Consider the following 19824-nt stretch of genomic DNA (forward strand, 5'->3'; position numbering starts at 1 on the left):
GAAACAAGAGTAACTGCAGAACCTACAAAAGCCATTACTGATCAAATCAATGAGGTAAAAGTATATATTGGTAATGCATTACTTCAGAATCCAGTAAACAGCTTCTTATCCACTGAGTTTCAAAACTAAAGCAAACTACTGTATTTTAAGATGTTATTATCCCAAAATGTTAATAAATAGGTTAAATCAGTAAGTTTTACTGAACTTGTAGTTCAATTTTATAGATACTAGTGTCTCATTATGTTCAGGAAAACATTTTCAAAGCAATCATAAATAGTTATGGAAATAAAGTTTTATCTATTACTAATATTTTCCTAATCCCAGGTATTAAATCTAGAGGCATAACTTAAAGCAAAGGTTGTCTACATTATATATTTAAATAAAACTTCTCAATGGTGATTTTGAGTATAAAATGCTAGAAACTATCCCTCTTTCCCATCATAAATTTAAAAATTTACATTCTAGTACAAAAAGTTTCCAACCTAAACTTCAGAACAGATGTGTAATTCTAAAATTGAGCCTTTTGTTAACTACAAAGAAGTTATACTAAATATCAAATGTAATACTTGCTATATGGGGTCATTTTGGGCATTATTTAGTTCAAGTTTATAAACTAAAATGAAATATCTGTAATGCAGGTGCAGAGGTTAAAAAAAATGTAAGGAACAGTTATTAAGAGATTAACTTTTTAGCCTGACCTGTGGTGGCACAACAGACAGGGCCTCCACCTGGAATGCTGAAGTTGCCAGTTTGAAACCCCAGGCTTAAAAACAAGACTAAGAGACATGGACAAGAGTGTGGTGGTTACCAGGGAGGGGGGTGGGGAGGAGAGGGAGGGAGAGGGGAAGGGGGAGGGGGAGGGGCACAGAGAAAACTAGATAGAAGGTGACAGAGGACAATCTGACTTTGGGTGATAAGTATGCAACATAATTGAATGACAAATAACCTGGACAAATAATTTTTTCTTTGAACATATGTACCCTGATTTATTAATGTCACCCCATAAAATGAATAAAAATTTAAAAAAAGAAATCTAAAAAAAAAAAAAAAAAACTAACCCAGGTTTGCCAGGTCAAGGCACAAATGACAGGCAATCAATGAACAACTAAAGTGAAGCAACTACGAGTTGATGCTTTTCTCTCTCTCTCTCACTCCTTCTATAAAATCAATAAATTAAAAAAATTTTTAATAGAGATTAACTTTTTAAAATGATGTCTACCAACATTTCCCCAAATATGGCCCAACTTTTTCAGTTGAATCGTTAAGTTTAATGACATAAAATCTTTCTGATCACTGATCATATCCAATAAAAAAATCTGTCCTTTATTTTTTGTTTCTTGGGGTCTTTTTGTATTTTTTTTTTCCTGAAGGTAGAAGCAGGGAGGCAGTCAGACAGACTCCTGCATGTGCCCAACCGGGATCCACCCGGCATGCCCACCAGGGGGCAATGCTCTGCCCATCTGGGGTGTTGCTCTGTTGTAACTGGAGCCATGGCAGCACCTGAATCAGAGGCCATGGAGCCGTCCTCAGCGCCTGAGCCAACTTTGCTCCAATGGAGCCTTGGCTGCAAAAGGGGAAGAGAGAGAGAGAAAGGAAGGAGATGGGGAAGGGTAGAGAAGCAGATGGGCGCTTCTCCTGTGTGCCCTGGCTGATAATCGAACCCGGGACTTCCACACGCTGGGCAGATGCTCTACCGCTGAGCCATCTAGCCAGGGCCTGGTTTTGCTTATGTTCCTCACTCCTATATTTTTTAGACCATAAATTTCTAACTTTTCTTTGCATATCATCTCTCATATTATATGAAAATCATAATGCTCTGTGACAACAGCTGAAAAGGATAACCTGAATACATATATTTCTAAAGAAATTCTGAAGTAGATATATTTCTATACATTTTCTGAGATGAATTTCTAAAGAGACTTTAAATTCCCATATTATTTTTTTAAAAATCTGTGTTCCACAAAAGATATACAAACTACATAATGCAAAAACTCAGGGAATTTTACAATAAATAGTCATAAATAATTTAAAAGTATCTTGCAGAGAGGGGGGAGAATGTAGTAAGGACACAGATTTGAAAAAAACAATAAAATACCTTGATCTAATTGTCCTACATTGCACTCAACAACTAACAATACATATCCTAGTACATATGAGACATTTATCAACATTAACCAAATGCTGGACCATAAAATAAGCCTAAACAAATCATGCACAGAATGTTCTCTGACTACATGGGTTATGTTAGAAATCAGTAACAAAAAGATAACTAGATAATTTCCAAATATTTGGGTATTAAGCAATATACAAACAATGGATTATAAGAAAGAACCATAAAATCAAAATAATAACCATAAAACAATATGATAATGAAAATTAGAAAATATTTTAAACTGAGTGATAAAGACAATATGACATGTGAGGTTCAGCTACAGCAGCTGTACGTAGAGGGGAAACAAATAGCTTCAACAGCAGACTTAGAAATAAATAAAGTCTAAATATAATCAAAGCATAGGTCTTAAGAAACTAGGAGAAAAACAATAAAGAAGGCTTAAGAAACTTCTGGAGGTGATGAATATGTCTATGCCATAGATTGTGGTAATAATTTCATGGTTTTAGATTTATCTCAAAATTCATCAAATTGTACATAAAACATGTACAGCTCTTTGTAAGTCAATTATACCTCACTGAAGTGGTTTTTGTTTTTTTTTTAATAATCAGAGCCTGACCAGGCGGTGGTGCACTGGATAGAGCGTTGGACTAGGATGCAGAGGACCCAGGTTCGAGACCCCAAGGTCGCCAGCTTGAGTGCGGGCTCATCTGGTTTGAGCAAAAGCTCACCAGCTTGGACCCAAGGTCGCTGGCTCGAGCAAGGGGTTACTCCGCCTGCTGAAGGCCCGCGGTCAAGGCACATATGAGAAAGCAATCAATGAACAACTAAGGTCTTGCAAAGAAAAACTGATGATTGATGCTTCTCATCTCTCTCCGTTCCTGTCTGTCTGTCCCTGTCTATCCCTCTCTCTGACTCTCTCTCAGTCCTTGTAAAAAAAAAAAAAAAAAAAAAAGGCAGAAGGTGAGTGGGTTAAAACAGTGGTCCCCAACCTTTTCTGGGCCACGAACCGGTTTAATGTCAGAAAATATTTTCACAGACTGGCCTTTAGGGTGGGACAGATAAATGTATCATGTGACCGAGACAAGCGTCAAGAGTGAGTCTTAGACAGATGTAACAGAGGGAATCTGGTCATTTTTGTTAAAATAAAACATCGTTCAGACTTAAATATAAATCAAATGGAAATAATGTAAGTTATTTATTCTTTCTCTGAGGACCTGTACCAAATGGCCCACAGACCGGTACTGGTCTGCGGCCTGGGGGTTGGGGACCACTAGGTTAAAATCCACAAAAATGTAAAGAGAGCAAAAGGAAGGAAAATAATAAAAATGTTTAAAAACTAGGAAAAACAGCCCTGGCCAGTTGGCTCAGTGGCAGAGCGTCGGCCTGGCGTGCAGGAGTCCCGGGTTCAATTCCAGGCCATGGCAAACAGGAGAAGCGCCCATCTGCTTCTCTACCCCTCCCCCTCTCCTTCCTCTCTGTCTCTCTCTTCTCCTCCCACAGCCAAGGCTCCATTGGAGCAAAGTTGGCCCGGGCGCTGAGGATGGCTCCATGACCTCTGCCTCAGGTGCTAGAATGGCTCTGGTTGCAACAGAGCAACACCCCAGATGGGCAGAGCATCGCCCCCTGGTGGGAATGCCGGGTGGATCCCAGTCAGGTGCATGCGGGAGTCTGTCTGACTGCCTCCCCGTTTCCAGCTTCAGAAAAATACACACACAAAAAAAAAAAACTAGGAAAAACATAAAAAGGATCAACAAAGACAAAAGTAATTTTTTTAAAGACTAATAAAAATTTTTAACAGTTCTATGAGATAAGATTAAGAGAGAACAGATAACCAATTTCTGGACTGAAAAAATATCACTACAGATCCTGTAAATAATAAAAAGATGGAATGTTTGATGTAAATAAAATTTAAAGTCCTAGAAAAATGTAACTTACTATAAAACTAATACAAGAGTCTACCCTATAGTGGCACAGTTAATAAAGGGTCCATCTGGAATGCTGAGGTTGCCAGTTCAAAACCCTGGACTTTCCTGATCAAGATACATATGGCAAGTAATCAATGAACAACTAAAATAAAGTACTACGAGTTGACGCTTCTCATTTCCCCCACTACTCTCCCTATAAAATCAATAAATAAAATCTTAAAAAAAAATACAGGAAAACAGAAAATATAAATAGCCCATTATTACCAAATAAATAAAATCTATGATGAATAACTTTCCCACAATGAATACTCCAGGACCAGAAGGCTTTGGCAAACATTAAGAAATACACACCACTGCCTGACCAGACAATGGCACAGTGGATAGAGCATCAGCCCAGGATGCTGAGGACCCAGGTTCAAAACCCCGAGGTCACTGTCTTGAGCGCAGACTCACCAGCTTAAGCGCGGGTCGCTGGCTTGAGTGCGGGATCACAGGCATGACCCCATGGTCACTGGCTTAAAGCCCAAGGCCACTGGCTTGAGCAAGGGGTCACTCACTTTGTGTATCCCCCAGTCAAGGCACATATGCGAAAGCAACCATGAACAACTAAGGAGCCACAACAAAGAACTGATGCTTCTTATCTCTCTCCCTTCCTGTCAGTCTGTCCCTCTCTTTGTCTCTCTCATTGTCTCTGTCACATAAAAAAAAGGAATAAACACCACCAACCCACAAAACTCTCGCAGGTGAAGAAAAATAGACACTTACTCTAACTCATTTTATGAGGCCCACATAATCTTGACACCAAAGCCTGGCATGGACATTATCAGAAAAGGAAACTGTAAGCCAGTCTCACTCATAAAAGTAGATACAAAAATCCTAAACAAAATACACTGCTCACAAATATTAAGGGATATTTCAAAATGAATATGAAGCTATAAAATAACCCCTAATTTTTGTGAGCAGTATATTAATAAACTGGATGCAACAATACATAAGAATGAAAATACATCACAACCACATGGAGTATGAGACGGGGTTAACACACACAAAAATCAATGTAGGAACTTATATTTCTAGTCAAGGAGTAGAGGGACTGGATTTGCCCTTACCCATGAAACAACCAAGAAGAGACCACTGAATAGAAAATGAACAAAGGGATCCAGAGGCACTTCACAAAAGATAATACATATGATCTACATACACTTATGCATGTGTACACACACAGAGAGACATACACAAGAAGGCACTCAACATCCTCAGTCACCAGGGAACTGTAAGCTCAAATCATAAGATATCCCTACATTCCAATCAGTATGACTAAAAATAAAGGGGAAAAGGAGAAAGGCAAGAATTGTGTGAAATTTTAAAAATACATAGAAAAAATCTTTCAGGACTTCCATCTAGGTTATTAACTATAATTCTTGATTTTTAGTACAATTGCCAGTGTTTATTTTCTTGTTTTGTTTATTTAAATTTTCTAATTTCTTTTTCAGAAAATACACACAGTTCCTATAATAAAAAATCTTTTTTCATTTTTTAAAAGTGTAAAAACAATAGCATAACAACATTCTTGGTGCGGTATACATTACTTTGAGCATAATTTCTATTTTAAAAAGCTAAAAATATGAATTATTTATTTAACTTACATTTTTATGTCAAATATATCTTACAAAAAATGTTTTATAACAATGGTTTTCTATTATATTATGGTTTGAAATGTTAAAAAAACATGAGCCCATGCAAACATAAAATTAATCTGTTAGCACATACAGAATTGGAATGGTCAAATCATTCAACACTGAGCCATTAGTATGTTAAGTACTTAAAACCAAAATATCTGCCATTATAGTCCGGTGATAAAATACATGAATAAGTCTATTAGACAAAAACAGCTAAATGAACTTTAAAAAAGCATGAAGGATTATGATGAGTTTCAAGCACTAAGTGCAAAAACACATGTCAAACTCCAAATGTTAGGTGACAATTTAGCAGTCAGGGATGACACTTATGTAAGCAAGCAGCATGAATGAACATATATATTTAAAAGACTCAGGTGACATTCAGCTTTTACTACAAAAGGGAAGGATTCCCCCCATTACAGAGGCATTGATACACTGCCCTCTGTACCTGGCACATCCTGGGGGAGCTCAGATGCCACCTTCTTCTCTGCCATGTTGCTGCTATCATGGGTTTCTGAGAGACAACCCACGGGACTCCTCCCTTCACAGGGACTAGTCTCTTCTGGAGAAGCATTTGTTGTGTTGTCGCCAAGATTTGCTGACTCAGAGTTACCTCTATCCCCAACTTCTGTTGGCTCTACAGTAAAATGCACAACAAAACTTTAAAGATATTCTTTAGAACTGCTTTAGGACACATGGCCACATTCAATCAACTACTAAATATTAGTGATCACCAATTTGACGGCCATTTTGAAGCAAGAGATTCTGGGCTATTTTTGCAATAGGTAATGAAAAGTGTATTTAAAAATATTTAACATGTTAAAAATGTTTTAGTAATTATAATACAAAAATCTTTATCACATACAAAAGTATATATATATTCTGGTATTAAAATAATGATTGCTCACCAACAAACCTCATAGGGAAATGGTATCTTATTAGGAAGTATAAATAGAGATATGAGTATAACATTATAGCAAATCAATCAATATACAAAACTCATTACAATGATTATGTATGTTACAAGGGAAAAGGTTATCCTAATCTCTTTAGAAATATAAAATTAAATAATTGTTTGTATAAAAATAATTCATTTTGCAAGTAAACTGGAGGCTTCCTTAATAACACGGATGAAATTTTTTAACCAAGTAACTTTTTTACCCTCAGATTTTCCTTGTTCAGGATCATCATCTGGTGTTTTGTCGTCATTGTCTTTTTCAAGGGACTGGTCTTCAAACTCCTCTCTGCTTTTCTCAGCATCTTTGGAGCTATTCTCAGGGTCACCGTTGTCCTTTTCTGTTTCTTCTGGGCTTTTAACAATATCAATCTCTCCCTTTTTTGCTCTTATGGATTCCAAAATTTCTTCTATAATAAAAACAAATAAAAATTTTTGTTTCCAATATAAAAGTACTACAAATGCCAATTAAGAGTTTCAATTCAATTTATTAAGTTAAATATGTATGTAAAAAGCATTAGAACTATGAACTAAAGATCAAGAGTATCAATAAAATTTTTGATAATTCGAGAGCTCAATTTGGTTATCTTCATTTCTAAAAAATACATGCTAATTTAGGTTCTTTTTCTAAATAGGAAAAATTTGTCTATCTTTTGAAATTGAGACTTGATTATAGATTACTTTCATCTTCTCTGGCATATAATAAAAACTGTAAGCTGACATAGACACACAATCTGGGAACATGGTATAGTGAGCAAAACCTAGAGACCCGCCCTGGCCGGCTGGCTCAGTGGTAGAGCGTCGGCCTGGCGTGCAGAGGTCCCGGGTTCGATTCCCGGCCAGGGCACACAGGAGAAGCGCCCATCTGCTTCTCCACCCCTCCCCTTCTCCTTCCTCTCTGTTTCTCTCTTCTCCACCCGTAGCCAAGGCTCCATTGGAGCAAGGATGGCCCGGGCGCTGGGGATGGCTCCTTGGCCTCTGCCCCAGGCGCTGGAGTGGCTCTGGTAGCAACAGAGCGACGCCCCGGAGGGGCAGAGCATCGCCCCCTAGTGGGCAGAGCTTCGCCCCTGGTGGGCTTGCCAGGTGGATCCCAGTCAGGCACATGTGGGAGTCTGTCTGACTGTCTCTCCCTGTTTCCAGCTTCAGAAAAATACAAAAACAAAAACAAAAAACCTAGAGACCCATGACCTAGTGCAGATCTGACTTGAATTAGCTGTGTGACCCTAGACAAGCTACTCAACCTTCAGTCCTCCACTATAAAATGAGAAAACAGAGGCCCATTTGGAAACATTTCTCCCTGAAGTCCCATAACTATTCTGGGAGGGGGCAGAGGTCACTGAACGCCTAAGGGCTCTAATCCTCTTTCAGCTTGAACAGTACTTCCACAGCATGGTACAGATCACACGGTGTATCAGCATGGACTCTGGGATATTAATGATATTCTTTGGGTTATGATCTAATACTACCACTTTTTATTTTGTTGCTCAGCCTTTGGCCATTGGAGTGTTTTGTCCTTTAAACACACCTCCTTCACTTACTCCATTTGATCATTCATACACTCATTCATTCAGTACCTTCCTTACTTTCCAGCAAAAGATGCTCTAAGCTACCTTGTGTTTTCCTTGCCCCAGCCCTAGAAATCCACCACTAATAGGTGTACCTGTTATAGAATTAGGAGTATGATTACTAACTATCTTAGAACTTTCAGTAACTATCTTGTTTGTGGGTCATTAAAGCATTGCCCTGTTGCTCCTTTCTAACTTCTTTCTCCAACAAGAGAAAGCTGGTTAACATTATCTACAATGTATCTATTTGGTCAATACTAGTATACATACAGCAGTTTTCAGAATTGATAAACTGTATACATCCATGAGATATAAATTTACCAACTAGAGTAAAATGCTTGTAAACAAGAAACATTTTTGCCTGACCAGGCAGTGGCACAGTGAGTAGAGAGAGTACAGGCCTGGGATGCGGAAGACCCAGGTTCAAAACCCCAAGGCCGCTGGCTTGCACGTGGGCTCGCCAGCATGAGCATGGGGTCACTGCCTTAAGCGTGGTATCATAGACAGGACCCCATGGTCACTGGCTTGAGCCCAAGGTCGCTGGCTTAAGCAAGAAGTCACTGGCTTGGCTGGAGCCCCCCCCAGTCAAGACACATATGAGAAAGCAATCAATGTAACAACTAAGTTGCCACAACTATAGTATGAGTTGATGCTTCTCATCTCTATCCCTTCCTATCTGTCCCTTTCTTCCTGCCTGTGCAACATCTCTCTCTCTCTCTCTCTCAACATTTTTAATGCAATGCAACCCATGGTACTTCTTTTTGGATTATTATATTTCATTGTTTCTATTTCCTTTATTTAAGTGTTCTCTACCTTCATTTTCATCAATATTTCTTAAATTGTAGGTATCTAGAATGTTTCCTAGGATTAGAAAAACCTTGTAAAGAATATTAACCTTTCTGAAAGAGATTATGCTTGAGCTGCCTGGAGTTAATTCCTCACTCTCGCAACTTCTCTACTAATTTTTTTTTTTTTTTTTTTTTTTTTTGCATTTTTCTGAAGCTGGAAACAGGGAGAGACAGTCAGACAGACTCCCGCATGCGCCCGACCGGGATCCACCAGGCACGCCCACCATGGGGCGACGCTCTGCCCACCAGGGGGTGATGCTCTGCCCATCCTGGGCATCGCCATGTTGCGACCAGAGCCACTCTAGCGCCTGGGGCAGAGGCCAAGGAGCCATCCCCAGCGCCCGGGCCATCTTTGCTCCAATGGAGCCTTGGCTGCAGGAGGGGAAGAGAGAGACAGAGAGGAAGGCGCGGCGGAGGGGTGGAGAAGCAAATGGGCGCTTCTCCTATGTGCCCTGGCCGGGAATCGAACCCGGGTCCTCCGCACGCTAGGCCGACGCTCTACCACTGAGCCAACCGGCCAGGGCCCATTCTCTACTAATTTCTACAAGAATTTGGAATGAATGAACATCTAAGACAGCTAATGGAGAATTTCAAATGGAAGTAACTGTAACTGGCTTATTTTATCCTCCTCACCATCAAAGTCATTCCAGGATCCTTTTTTTATACTATTTCCTTACATCCCTTGACCTATCTAAATATACTGCTTTCAGTTCTGATCTACCTTAGTTGCACTTACTCTTCCTAATAAGTACGTGAAACTTATCAATGGAAGTATCTCAAATCACTTTTTTTAAAAAAGAACTCTCTTTTAGAAAAATTAAATTATCTGCTTTTCTTATAGCCATATTACTTCTCACTTTCAAACATAGCTCCACACTGATCTCCCACTGCCAGATTTCCTTAACTGTTGCACATTCCACCCAACTTCCCTAACGAAATCCTACTATAAGTTTAGACCATCTGCATTAGATGAGAAGCACAGGCCCTGTCCAACAGGCTGAGGGGTAGAGAGTCGGTCCAGAGTGTGTATGTCCAAGGTTCAATTCCTGGTCAGGGCACACAGAAGAAACACCCATCTGCTTCTCCACCCCTCCCCCTCTCGCTTCTCTCTCTTTATCTCTCTCTCTCTTCTTCTCCCCTCCTACAGCTATGGTTTGATTGGAGTGAGTTGGCCCTAGGCACTGAAGATGGCTCCACGTCCTCCACGTGCTCCACGTCCTCCACCTCAGGCGCTAAAAAAATGGCTCTGGTTCCAACGGAAGCAAGGGCCCCAGATAGGAAGAACATCACCCTCTAGTGGGCTTCCTAGGTGGATCCCAGTTAGGACACATGCAGGAGTCTGTCTCTGACTCCCCTCCTCTCATTAAATAATAAATAAATGAATGAATACATGAAAAGCACAGAATGACTGCAGATCTCTGAATTTTCTATAAAAATTCTAATTTCAAATATTCTATCATGTTACTATACTATTAAGCAAATATGTATTAAACAGTCTAGATATTCTTGTTTTAGATTTTAAAAACTACTATATCCATACTCACAAGAAAAACAAACCAAAAATAGTCAGGGGGAGAAAAAAATCCTTAAAAGATGAAAGAAAAATTAATCAGTTTAACACACACATTTTATAAACTTGTGCATTCTATATTATTTTGCAAGAATATTTCAAAACTAAACTGAAAGAATATACCAGGTTTTAAAAACGTCTTTACTTACAAAAATGTATTCCAAAAATAAACTTCAAGCAAGCAAAATAAAGCATTATAAAATGCATGTATCAGCCTGACCAAGTGGTGGCACAGTGGATAGAGCGTCAGACTGGTACTCAGAGGACCCAGGTTCAAAACCTCAAGGTTGCTGGCTTAAGCGCAGGCTCATCAGATTGAGTACAGGGTCACTAGCTTGAGTATGGGATCATAGACATGACCCCATGGTCCCTGGCTTGACCCCAAAGAACGCTGGCTTGAAGCCCAAGGTCACTGGCTTAAGCTCAAGGTCGCTGGCTTGAGCAAGGGGTCACTCACTCTGCTGTAGTCCCCCAGTCAAGGCACATATGAGAAAGCAATCAATGAACAACTAAGGTAAACATAATTTTAAAAATTAATAAAAATTTTTAAAAAATTAACAACTAAGGTGCCACAACAAAGAATTGATGCTTCTCAGCTCTCTCCTTCCTATCTGTCCCTCTCTCTCTTTCTCTGTCCCCGTCACAAAACACACACACACACACACACACACACACACAAACAAACACAAAAAAACCACACTATCATAAAGATATATGATAAAATAAATACTATAAACCATTTACAGTTACAAATACATAGTAAATTGTAGAATAAAAATGACATTTAATATACTGTATAATTGTTACCCTTTCTGTATATTTGAAAACTTTCATAAAATATTAGAAAAGAATATAACTATCAAAATAGAATTAAATTCTCCTAAAATGAACATATACATAAAAACCAGAGGGTTCTAAATTTAAAAGGATGTATGCTATTTGAGAGGTTAAAAATGTCAAGTCATACAAAAAAAGGTCACTAGGACAGGCTGTGATTCTGAAATTACTATTATTATACTTAATCATTCTTGATAAGTTTAAAAAGAATACTATTTCTTGTAATTAAAAATAGGATTCCCAGAAAGGTTTAATAAGATAGTTGAATTAAAAAAACAATCAAAGAACTTGGGAAATACAGTAGTGACTATGGTAATATACAAAACTATAAAATGCTCAGCATCCCTGACCATGGCCAGGTAGCTAATTTGGTTACAGAGTCATCCCTGTATGCCATGGTCATACAGGTTCAATTCCTGGTCCAGGCACATAAAAGAATCAACCAATAAATAGGTGGAAAAACAAACTGATGTTTCTCTTTCTCTCGCCTTCTCACTCCCTTCCTCTCTTTATAGAATCAATAAATAAAAATTTTAAAATAAGAAGAAAAATAAAAAAATACTTTGGCCTGACCAGGTGGTGGCGCAGCAGATAGAGGGTCAGACTGGAACGCAGAGGACCCAGGTTCCAGACCTCGAGGTCACTAGTTTGAGCATGGACTCATCTGGTTTGAGCAAAGCTCACCAGCTTGAGCTCAAGGTCGCTGGCTCCAGCAAGGGGTCACTCGGTCTGCTATAGCACACCCCCTCCCCCATCAAGGCACATATGAGAAAGCAGTCAATGAACAACTAAGGTGTCACAACAAAGAATTAATGCTTCTCATCTTTCTCTCTTCCTGTCTGTCTGTTCCTATCTGTACCTCCCTCTGACTCTCTGTCTCTGTCATACACACACAAACAAAAAAAAATTTAATGCGTAGCATCCCTAATTCATGTTGGGATGAACAAATTTCTTCTGGGGATGAACAAAGTTGTCCTGGGAAAATGAAATAGAGAATTCAAGTAAAATAATACACACTTGAAAGTTTTAATACATTTTCAAATTTTGTAGTGATTTTGTTCCAAAAGTTTATCAAATATAACAAAAAGTAAAATGAGAAATTTCCCCTCTCACCATTAGCTGCCGCCAGAAAGGACTTGTTACTGCCCCGGGCCTTATTGGTCAAATCCTCAGTTATGTTCATGTGCCGGTGAATTTCATCACGCATTTCTTCCAGAGTTTTACAGAGTTCTGCTTCCCAGTAATCTTTGTCTAGACAATCAATTAATTCTGCAAGCTGGACCTTTGTACTGTAGTACCAAATTTTCTTTTCATTTTCATTTTCTGTATCTTCTTCTCTGTTTAAAAAAAGTACAAAAACACTTCCTATGTTAGACATAATGGCACGTAATTGACAACTTTGCCCATCCAGTAGAAGTTAAAAATGTAACAAAAAGCTTCTGCACTAAAAGCTCAACAAATTTGTTCACAAATGATCGCCTCAAGTCTCATTCAAATCAAGTTTTTCATATTTTATTTGAGCAACCTCTAATTATTTTGATTCCCTAGCCTACAGCAGTTTAGGATAAGAATTTATGAGTAGTAAATAAGAATATCTAAAAACATGACAGAAAAACAGATCTCAAAATTCAGAATGTGTGAGTATATGGTGGATAGTCCTGGTTATATTTCAATTGACTTTAAAATCATCACTGCAACACATGATGAGCAGATTGTGTGTGTGTGTGTGTGTGTGTGAGAGAGAGAGAGAGAGACAGACAGACAGACAGACACAGGGGGGACAGATAGGGACAGACAGACAGGAAGGGAGAGAGATGAGAAGCATCAATTCTTCGTTGTGGCACCTTAGTTGTTCATTGTTTTCTCATATGTGCCTTGATGGGGGAGGGGAGGCTACAGCAGAGCGAGTGACCTCTTGCTTGAGCCAGAGACCATAGGGTGATGTCTATGATTCCACGCTCAAGCCAGCGACCCTGGGCTCAAGCTGGTGAGCCCGTGCTCAAGACAGCAACTTCAAAATTTCAAAACCTAGGTCCTCTGTGCCCCAGTCCAACAATCTGTCCACTGCGCGACCACCTGGTCAGGTGATAAGCAGATATTACCTAGAAATATTTAGACTGTACATGGCAGGTTCAAAACAGGTCTACATTATAATATAATTTAGAAGCTTTTCCATTGAAATGGCGTAAATGGTCTGCTAAATTCCTGTTCTTGAAAGAGTCATCTCAATGTAGCAATAATATCTCACTGCTCTTCTTGTCTTACGGACAATCAAAGCTCAAACTGGAGAGAAGAGGAGCAGTTTCCTTTCCTGCTTAAATCTCTCCCAAGGTCCCATTCACTTGTAACAGAGGTAGAACAGGGAGGGTCACTAACTATGTCTAGGACCAGACATAGAGAAACACATGTAATGGTATTTCTTCTCTCATTCAAAAGGAATTCATTGGAACTACCATATGACCCAGCTATCCCTCTACTGGGTATATACCCCCAAAACTTGAAAACATGGGTACGTAAAGACACATACATCCTCATGTTCATCGCAGCATTGTTCACAGTAGCCATGACATGGAAACAAACAAAAAGCCCTTCATAGAGGATTGGATAAAGAAGATGTGGTACATAAATACAATGGAATACTACTCAGCCATAAGAAATGGTGACATGGCCCTGGCCGGTTGGCTCAGCGGTAGAGCATTGGCCTGGCGTGCGGGGGACCCGGGTTCGATTCCCAGCCAGGGCACATAGGAGAAGCGCCCATTTGCTTCTCCACCCCCCACCCACCTCCTCCTTCCTCTCTGTCTCTCTCTTCCCCTCCCGCAGCCAAGGCTCCATTGGAGCAAAGATGGCCCGGGCGCTGGGGATGGCTCCTTGGCCCCTGCTCCAGGCGCTAGAGTGGCTCTGGTCGCGGCAGAGCAACGCCCCGGAGGGGCAGAGCATCGCCCCCTGGTGGGCAGAGCGAAGCCCCTGGTGGGCATGCCGGGTGGATCCCGGTCGGGCGCATGCGGGAGTCTGTCTGACTGTCTCTCCCCGTTTCCAGCTTCAGAAAAGAAAAAAAAAAGAAATGGTGACATAGTACCATTTACGACAACATTATACTGAGTGAAATAAGTAAATCAGAAAAAGCTAAGAACTGTATGATTCCATACATAGGTGGGACACAAAATTGAGACTCGTGGATAAAGATATAAGTGCAGTGGTTACCAGGGGAAGGGGAAGGGGAAGGGAAGAGAGGGAGGGGAGTGGGGGAGGAGAGGGGCCTAAAGAGAAACAAGATATAGGGTGACAGGGGATGATTTGACTTTGGGTGATGGATATACAGTGTGATCAACTGTCCAAATGATGTGGAGATGTTTTCTCTAAATTTATGTGCTCTGGTTGGCCAATGTCACCTTGTTAAATTTAATTGTCTAAAAAATAATAATTAATTAAAAAAAACAAAAAAAAACCCCACCAGAATTCAGGAGTGCGTGTGAGGTACCTGATGAGAAAAAGTTTAACTTTCCTGTCTACTCAAAGACAAATTCAGGAAGTTGAAAGATCTGGCTTTAAATGGGCTCAGTCACTTATGAGATGTGTGAACATGGACAAGACACAACTTCTGTGGGCCTCTGAGGCATTTTCTTTACCATAACAGTACCTGTCTGCAGGGTCACCTTAACAATCAAAGTTACGATAATAAGGCATATATCATAGTGGCTGAGTACATCATTAGCAATCAATGAATATAAAATATTATTATTACTGTTAAGGTAGTAAATAAATAAACATTTAGCACAACTCCAGGAATGAATCATTAAGTAATTCTGAAAAAGGGATATATCATGAATAAAATAAATGGTTATCTAATATTATCAAAAAATTTTAAAAAGATTAATAAAGGGTTCCTTTATCTTGCTTTGCTCTTTCTTTTTTTTAGTGAGCAAGAGAGAGACAGAGACAGAGACAGGAAGAGAGAGAGATGAGAAACATCAACTCATAGTTGCAGCACTTTAGTTGTTCATTGTTTCTTATATGTGCCTTGATCAGGGGGCTCCAGCAGAGCAAGTGACCCGTTGGGCTCAAGCCAGCGACCTTGGGCTTCAGGCCAGCAACCTCTGGGCTCATGCCAGGGATCATGGGATCATGTTGATGACATCACACTCAAGCCAGGAACTTTGGGGTCTCAAATCTGGGGCCTCAGCATCCCAGGATGACACTCTATCCACTGCACCACCACCAGTCAGGCTACTTTTGCTCTTTCAAATCAGTTAGGCATGAGATTAGTGTATTTCTGTTAGAAGCTTTTTACAATTTTTAAACATTTTTTTAATCTGTTCTAAATTTCACTCTAGAATGCGTGTTTCTACTGACTTATGACTGAGCAATGACAATTGTCTTATTCTAATTTACAATGTTAAAGATGTTAGAGTTCTCTCATCAAAAAAAATATCAATAGCTTTCAAAAGCTGTACCAAATCAAAAATCCAATTAAGTGACAATATCAATAGCAAGTCGTGCCTGACCTGTGGTGGCGCAGTGGATAAATCATTGACCTGGAATGCTGAGGTCACCAGTTCAAGATCATGGGCTTGTCCGGTCAAGGCACAGACGAGAAGTAAGTTGATGCTACTTGTCCCTGCCCCTCATCCCTTCTCTCTCTCTCTCTCTCCTCTAAAATCAATAAATAAAATCTTTTTTAAAAAATAGCAAATCATAAAGTACTTAGAGAGCTTTGAGCATGAGTTATAACAATGCCTGATTATTTTCTAAAATATTAATTTTAAGGATTTCCCCTTTTATAAATATGCTTGCTAAATTCTCTCTGTAACTGTTTGCTTTTTTCTCTTTATTCAGAAACGCAAATCTTTGTAGAACAAAAAAAAAATTCTATAAATGTTCTGGGGGTAGAAAATAATTTACAAGCATAAGATATCAACATTAAAATGAGAAGCTATGAAAATAAATTTAATTAAATGGACATTCTGTCCATTTTTCAAGCAACTCACAAATTGCTGAAAGGGTCCCTAACAGGGAACTTAAAGGGCTTAGTCCATGCTGGCATCTGCAGAATTTCCATCTTAACCAAGAACATTTACTTGTAATTTTAATCTTAATTTTTTTTTCGTTTTTGGTGTTTTTTTACTTCATTTTTATTAGAGAAAGAGGAGAAAGCGAGAGAACAGGGGGAGAAGCCGGAAGCATCAACTCCCATATGTGCCTTGACCAGGCAGACCCAGGGTTTCAAACTGGCGACCTCAGCATTCCAGGTCGACACTTTAATCACTGTGCCACACCACAGGTCAGGCTAATCTTAATTTTTATCTTAACAGCTCACTAGTTTATATGGCAGTCTATTCTAAACTGGAATGGCTCTTTTAGAAAGGTTTTCTTTTTAATGAGATGATACAAACCTAATACAATTAGTCCTAGCTCTGCCTACTAGAGTTATGTGAAATAAACCAAACACATCTTCCACACACACAGTCTTTCTATCAAGCTCTATCCCTACAATGTCCTTTATGTACATCCAAACTGGCCTGGCTTCCCTACAGATACCAATTACAACATTTATAATTTCACTGATTTTTTTCTTTTCAGGCAAATATACTCAAGTAGTTTAATCATTTCTCATACAACATGTTTTCCAGAGTCTTCATTACCCTAATATTCTTCTCCTAAATGTACAGTTTGTCAATGTCCCTCTAAAAATGTGGCATGCAAGAACTATTTTTTTTTTATTTAATTTATTTTATTTATTCATTTTAGAAAGGAGAGTGAGAAACAGAGAGAGAGAAGGGGGAGGAGCAGGAAGCATCAACTCCCATATGTGCCTTGACCAGGCAAGCCCAGGGTTTTGAACCGGCGACCTCAGCATTTCCAGGTCGACGCTTTATCCACTGCGCCACCACAGGTCAGGCAAGAACTATTTTTTAAAATTCTGCTCATTAAATACTTAACATTTTCTTTCTTAAAGCTACATGTAGAAGGACAAATTCTTTAAAAGCATAAAGTAGCAAAACAGAATAAATAATAATACTAACGCTTTCAAAGGAAAGTTGTTTTAATACTTATGCACTTGGTCTTATTTACATAATTTATATAATCAAAAATATCTGTTCTATCGCTAGCCGGATAACTCTATTGACATCGGCCCAAAGCACAGAGGTTTAGGATCTGATCCCGGTCAGGGCATATACAGGAACTGATCGATGTTTCTCTCTCTCTCTATCTATCTCTCTCTCTCTCTTTCTCCCTTCCCTTCCTCTCTGGCTAAAATCAATAAATAAATATTAAAAGAAAAGAATAAAAAAAAAGAATCAACCAATGAATATAAAATATGTAGAACAACAAAACGATGATTTTGTCTCTGTCTAAAAAAATTATTTTAGAATAAATTTTAAAGAAAGATAAGTGCATTAAAAAAAAGTCTTCTCTGCCCACTAGTTACCTCAGTCAGTTAGAGCGTCATCCCAAAATGCCAAGGTTGAGGGTTCCATTCCTAGTCAGGGCACATATGGGAAGCAACCAATGAATGCACAACTAAGTAGAACAACAAATGAATGCTTTTATCTCTCTAAATCAATCAGTAATAAAAATTGCAAAATCTGTTCTAATTATAAAATTGATAACAGCAGCTTTCTTATATAAATATACATTAATTTGTATGTATATTTGGTTTTGTGGTTAGAATGTGGTTTCTATAGAAGCTCTGTCCCTACAAGGTCCTTTATGTACATCCAAACTGGCCTGGCTTCCCTACAGATACCAATCAGCTCAGGAAGCACACAGGATGGCAGAAAAGAATGGTGGGATGAAAATCTTTGCCAAAAAATACACTCATGAGCAAACATATATATGTCCACATTTTAAAGTTTGTTTGGCTTTTACTCTGGTAAGATAAATAAGAAGTTAGTGACTAACATTATATTTTTAGTTTCTTTCCTTTGGGGGGGAGTGACAGAGACAGAGAGACAGAGAGAGGGACAGACAGGGACAGACAGACAGGAAGGGAGAGAGATGAGAAGTATCAATTCTTTGTTGCGGCACCTTAGTTGTTCATTGATTGCTTTCTCTTATGTGCCATGACTGGGGTGGGGGGGGCTACAGCAGAGCAAGTGACCCCTTGCTCAAGCCAGCAACCTTGGGCTCGAGCTGGTGAGCCTTGCTCTAACCAGATGAGCCCACGCTCAAGCCAGTGACTTCAGGGTTTCAAACCTGGGTCCTCCGCATCCCAGTCCAATGCTCTATCCACTGCGCTACTGCGCCACCACCTGGTCAGGCTTTAGATTCATTTTAAAACAAACCAACAGAAACTAAGAATAAAGAACACTACTAGTATACTGGGTTGAAAAAAATGCCCCCCAAATTCATGTCCACTCTAAACCTTAGAATATGACCTTATTTGGAACATACAGATTTGCAGACATAATTAACTAAGGATCTGGAGATTAAATCATTCTGGATTTAACATAAGCCCTAACTCAAATGCATGGTGCCCTTATAAGAGAAGACACAGAGAGACACTGAGAGAGGCTGATGTGAAGATACAGGAAGAGATTAAGTGATGCTTCTGTTCATAAGCCAAGAAATGTCAAGGACTGCCTGCAGCCACCAGGCCCTAGGAGAGGAGCACAGAACTGAGTCTCCTGAGAGCCCCCTGAAGAACAGATCCTATCCCACTGTGATTTCAGACTTCTAGTCACCACAATCATGAGAGAATAGATTTCTGTTATTTCAAATAACTCAGTTTATGGTAATCTGTTATGGCAGCCCCAAGAAATGAATACAGATTTTGGTACCAGGAAATGGGAGTGCTGTAACAAAAATATGGAAGTGGCCTTGGACTTGAGTAACAGGAAAAGGCTGGAAGAACACGAAGCACTTGATAGAAAAGGCCTAGACTGCTGTGTATGCTGCCAACAAGCCAAGGAACACTGGGGCACCAAAAGCTGGAAAGGGCAAGGAAAGATTTGTTCCTAAAGGCCTCCTTTAGAAGGAGCATGGCCTGCTGACACCTCCATTTTAGACTTCTAGCTTCCAAAACTGAAAGAGAATTAACTTCTGCCACCCAGTTTGTGTAACTTTGTTACAGCAGTCACAGGCTATTGAGGTAGATAGGGATTCAGCAATTAAAGACAACAAGTAGGTCAGAAGCATTCTGCTTCCAGAATGCTTGGAATGGAACTCTGATTCTACCACCTACTATTATTATAGTTGTGTGATGGTGGATAAATTACTTAACCTCTTTCAACTTCTTCATCTGAAAATCAGAGTGATAGTACTTATATCAAAATGCTATTGCCCTGGCAGGTTGGCTCAGTGGTAGAGTGTCGGCCCAGCGTGCAGGAGT

The 19824-nt window shown here is 39.4% G+C and overlaps 1 protein-coding gene across 13 annotated transcripts in view; it reads right to left on the minus strand.

Moving 5' to 3' along the window:
* BPTF (bromodomain PHD finger transcription factor) overlaps nucleotides 1–19824 on the minus strand; it is a 178824-nt gene that overhangs the window by 111214 nt on the left and 47786 nt on the right. For 10 of the 13 annotated variants that reach the window (XM_066386493.1, XM_066386491.1, XM_066386499.1 and 7 more), the window contains exons 3-5: nucleotides 12606–12829; nucleotides 6879–7082; nucleotides 6166–6354 (exon numbers count right to left, since the gene is read on the minus strand). In XM_066386493.1, coding sequence (XP_066242590.1) covers nucleotides 6166–6354; nucleotides 6879–7082; nucleotides 12606–12829 — 617 coding nt within the window. The remainder of the gene's footprint in view (nucleotides 1–6165; nucleotides 6355–6878; nucleotides 7083–12605; nucleotides 12830–19824) is intronic. The other 3 variants (XM_066386496.1, XM_066386495.1, XM_066386492.1) reach the window with 1 other exon arrangement.

This window comes from Saccopteryx leptura, chromosome 5, assembly GCF_036850995.1.
Source record: "Saccopteryx leptura isolate mSacLep1 chromosome 5, mSacLep1_pri_phased_curated, whole genome shotgun sequence".
NCBI classification, from domain to species: Eukaryota; Metazoa; Chordata; class Mammalia; order Chiroptera; family Emballonuridae; genus Saccopteryx; species Saccopteryx leptura.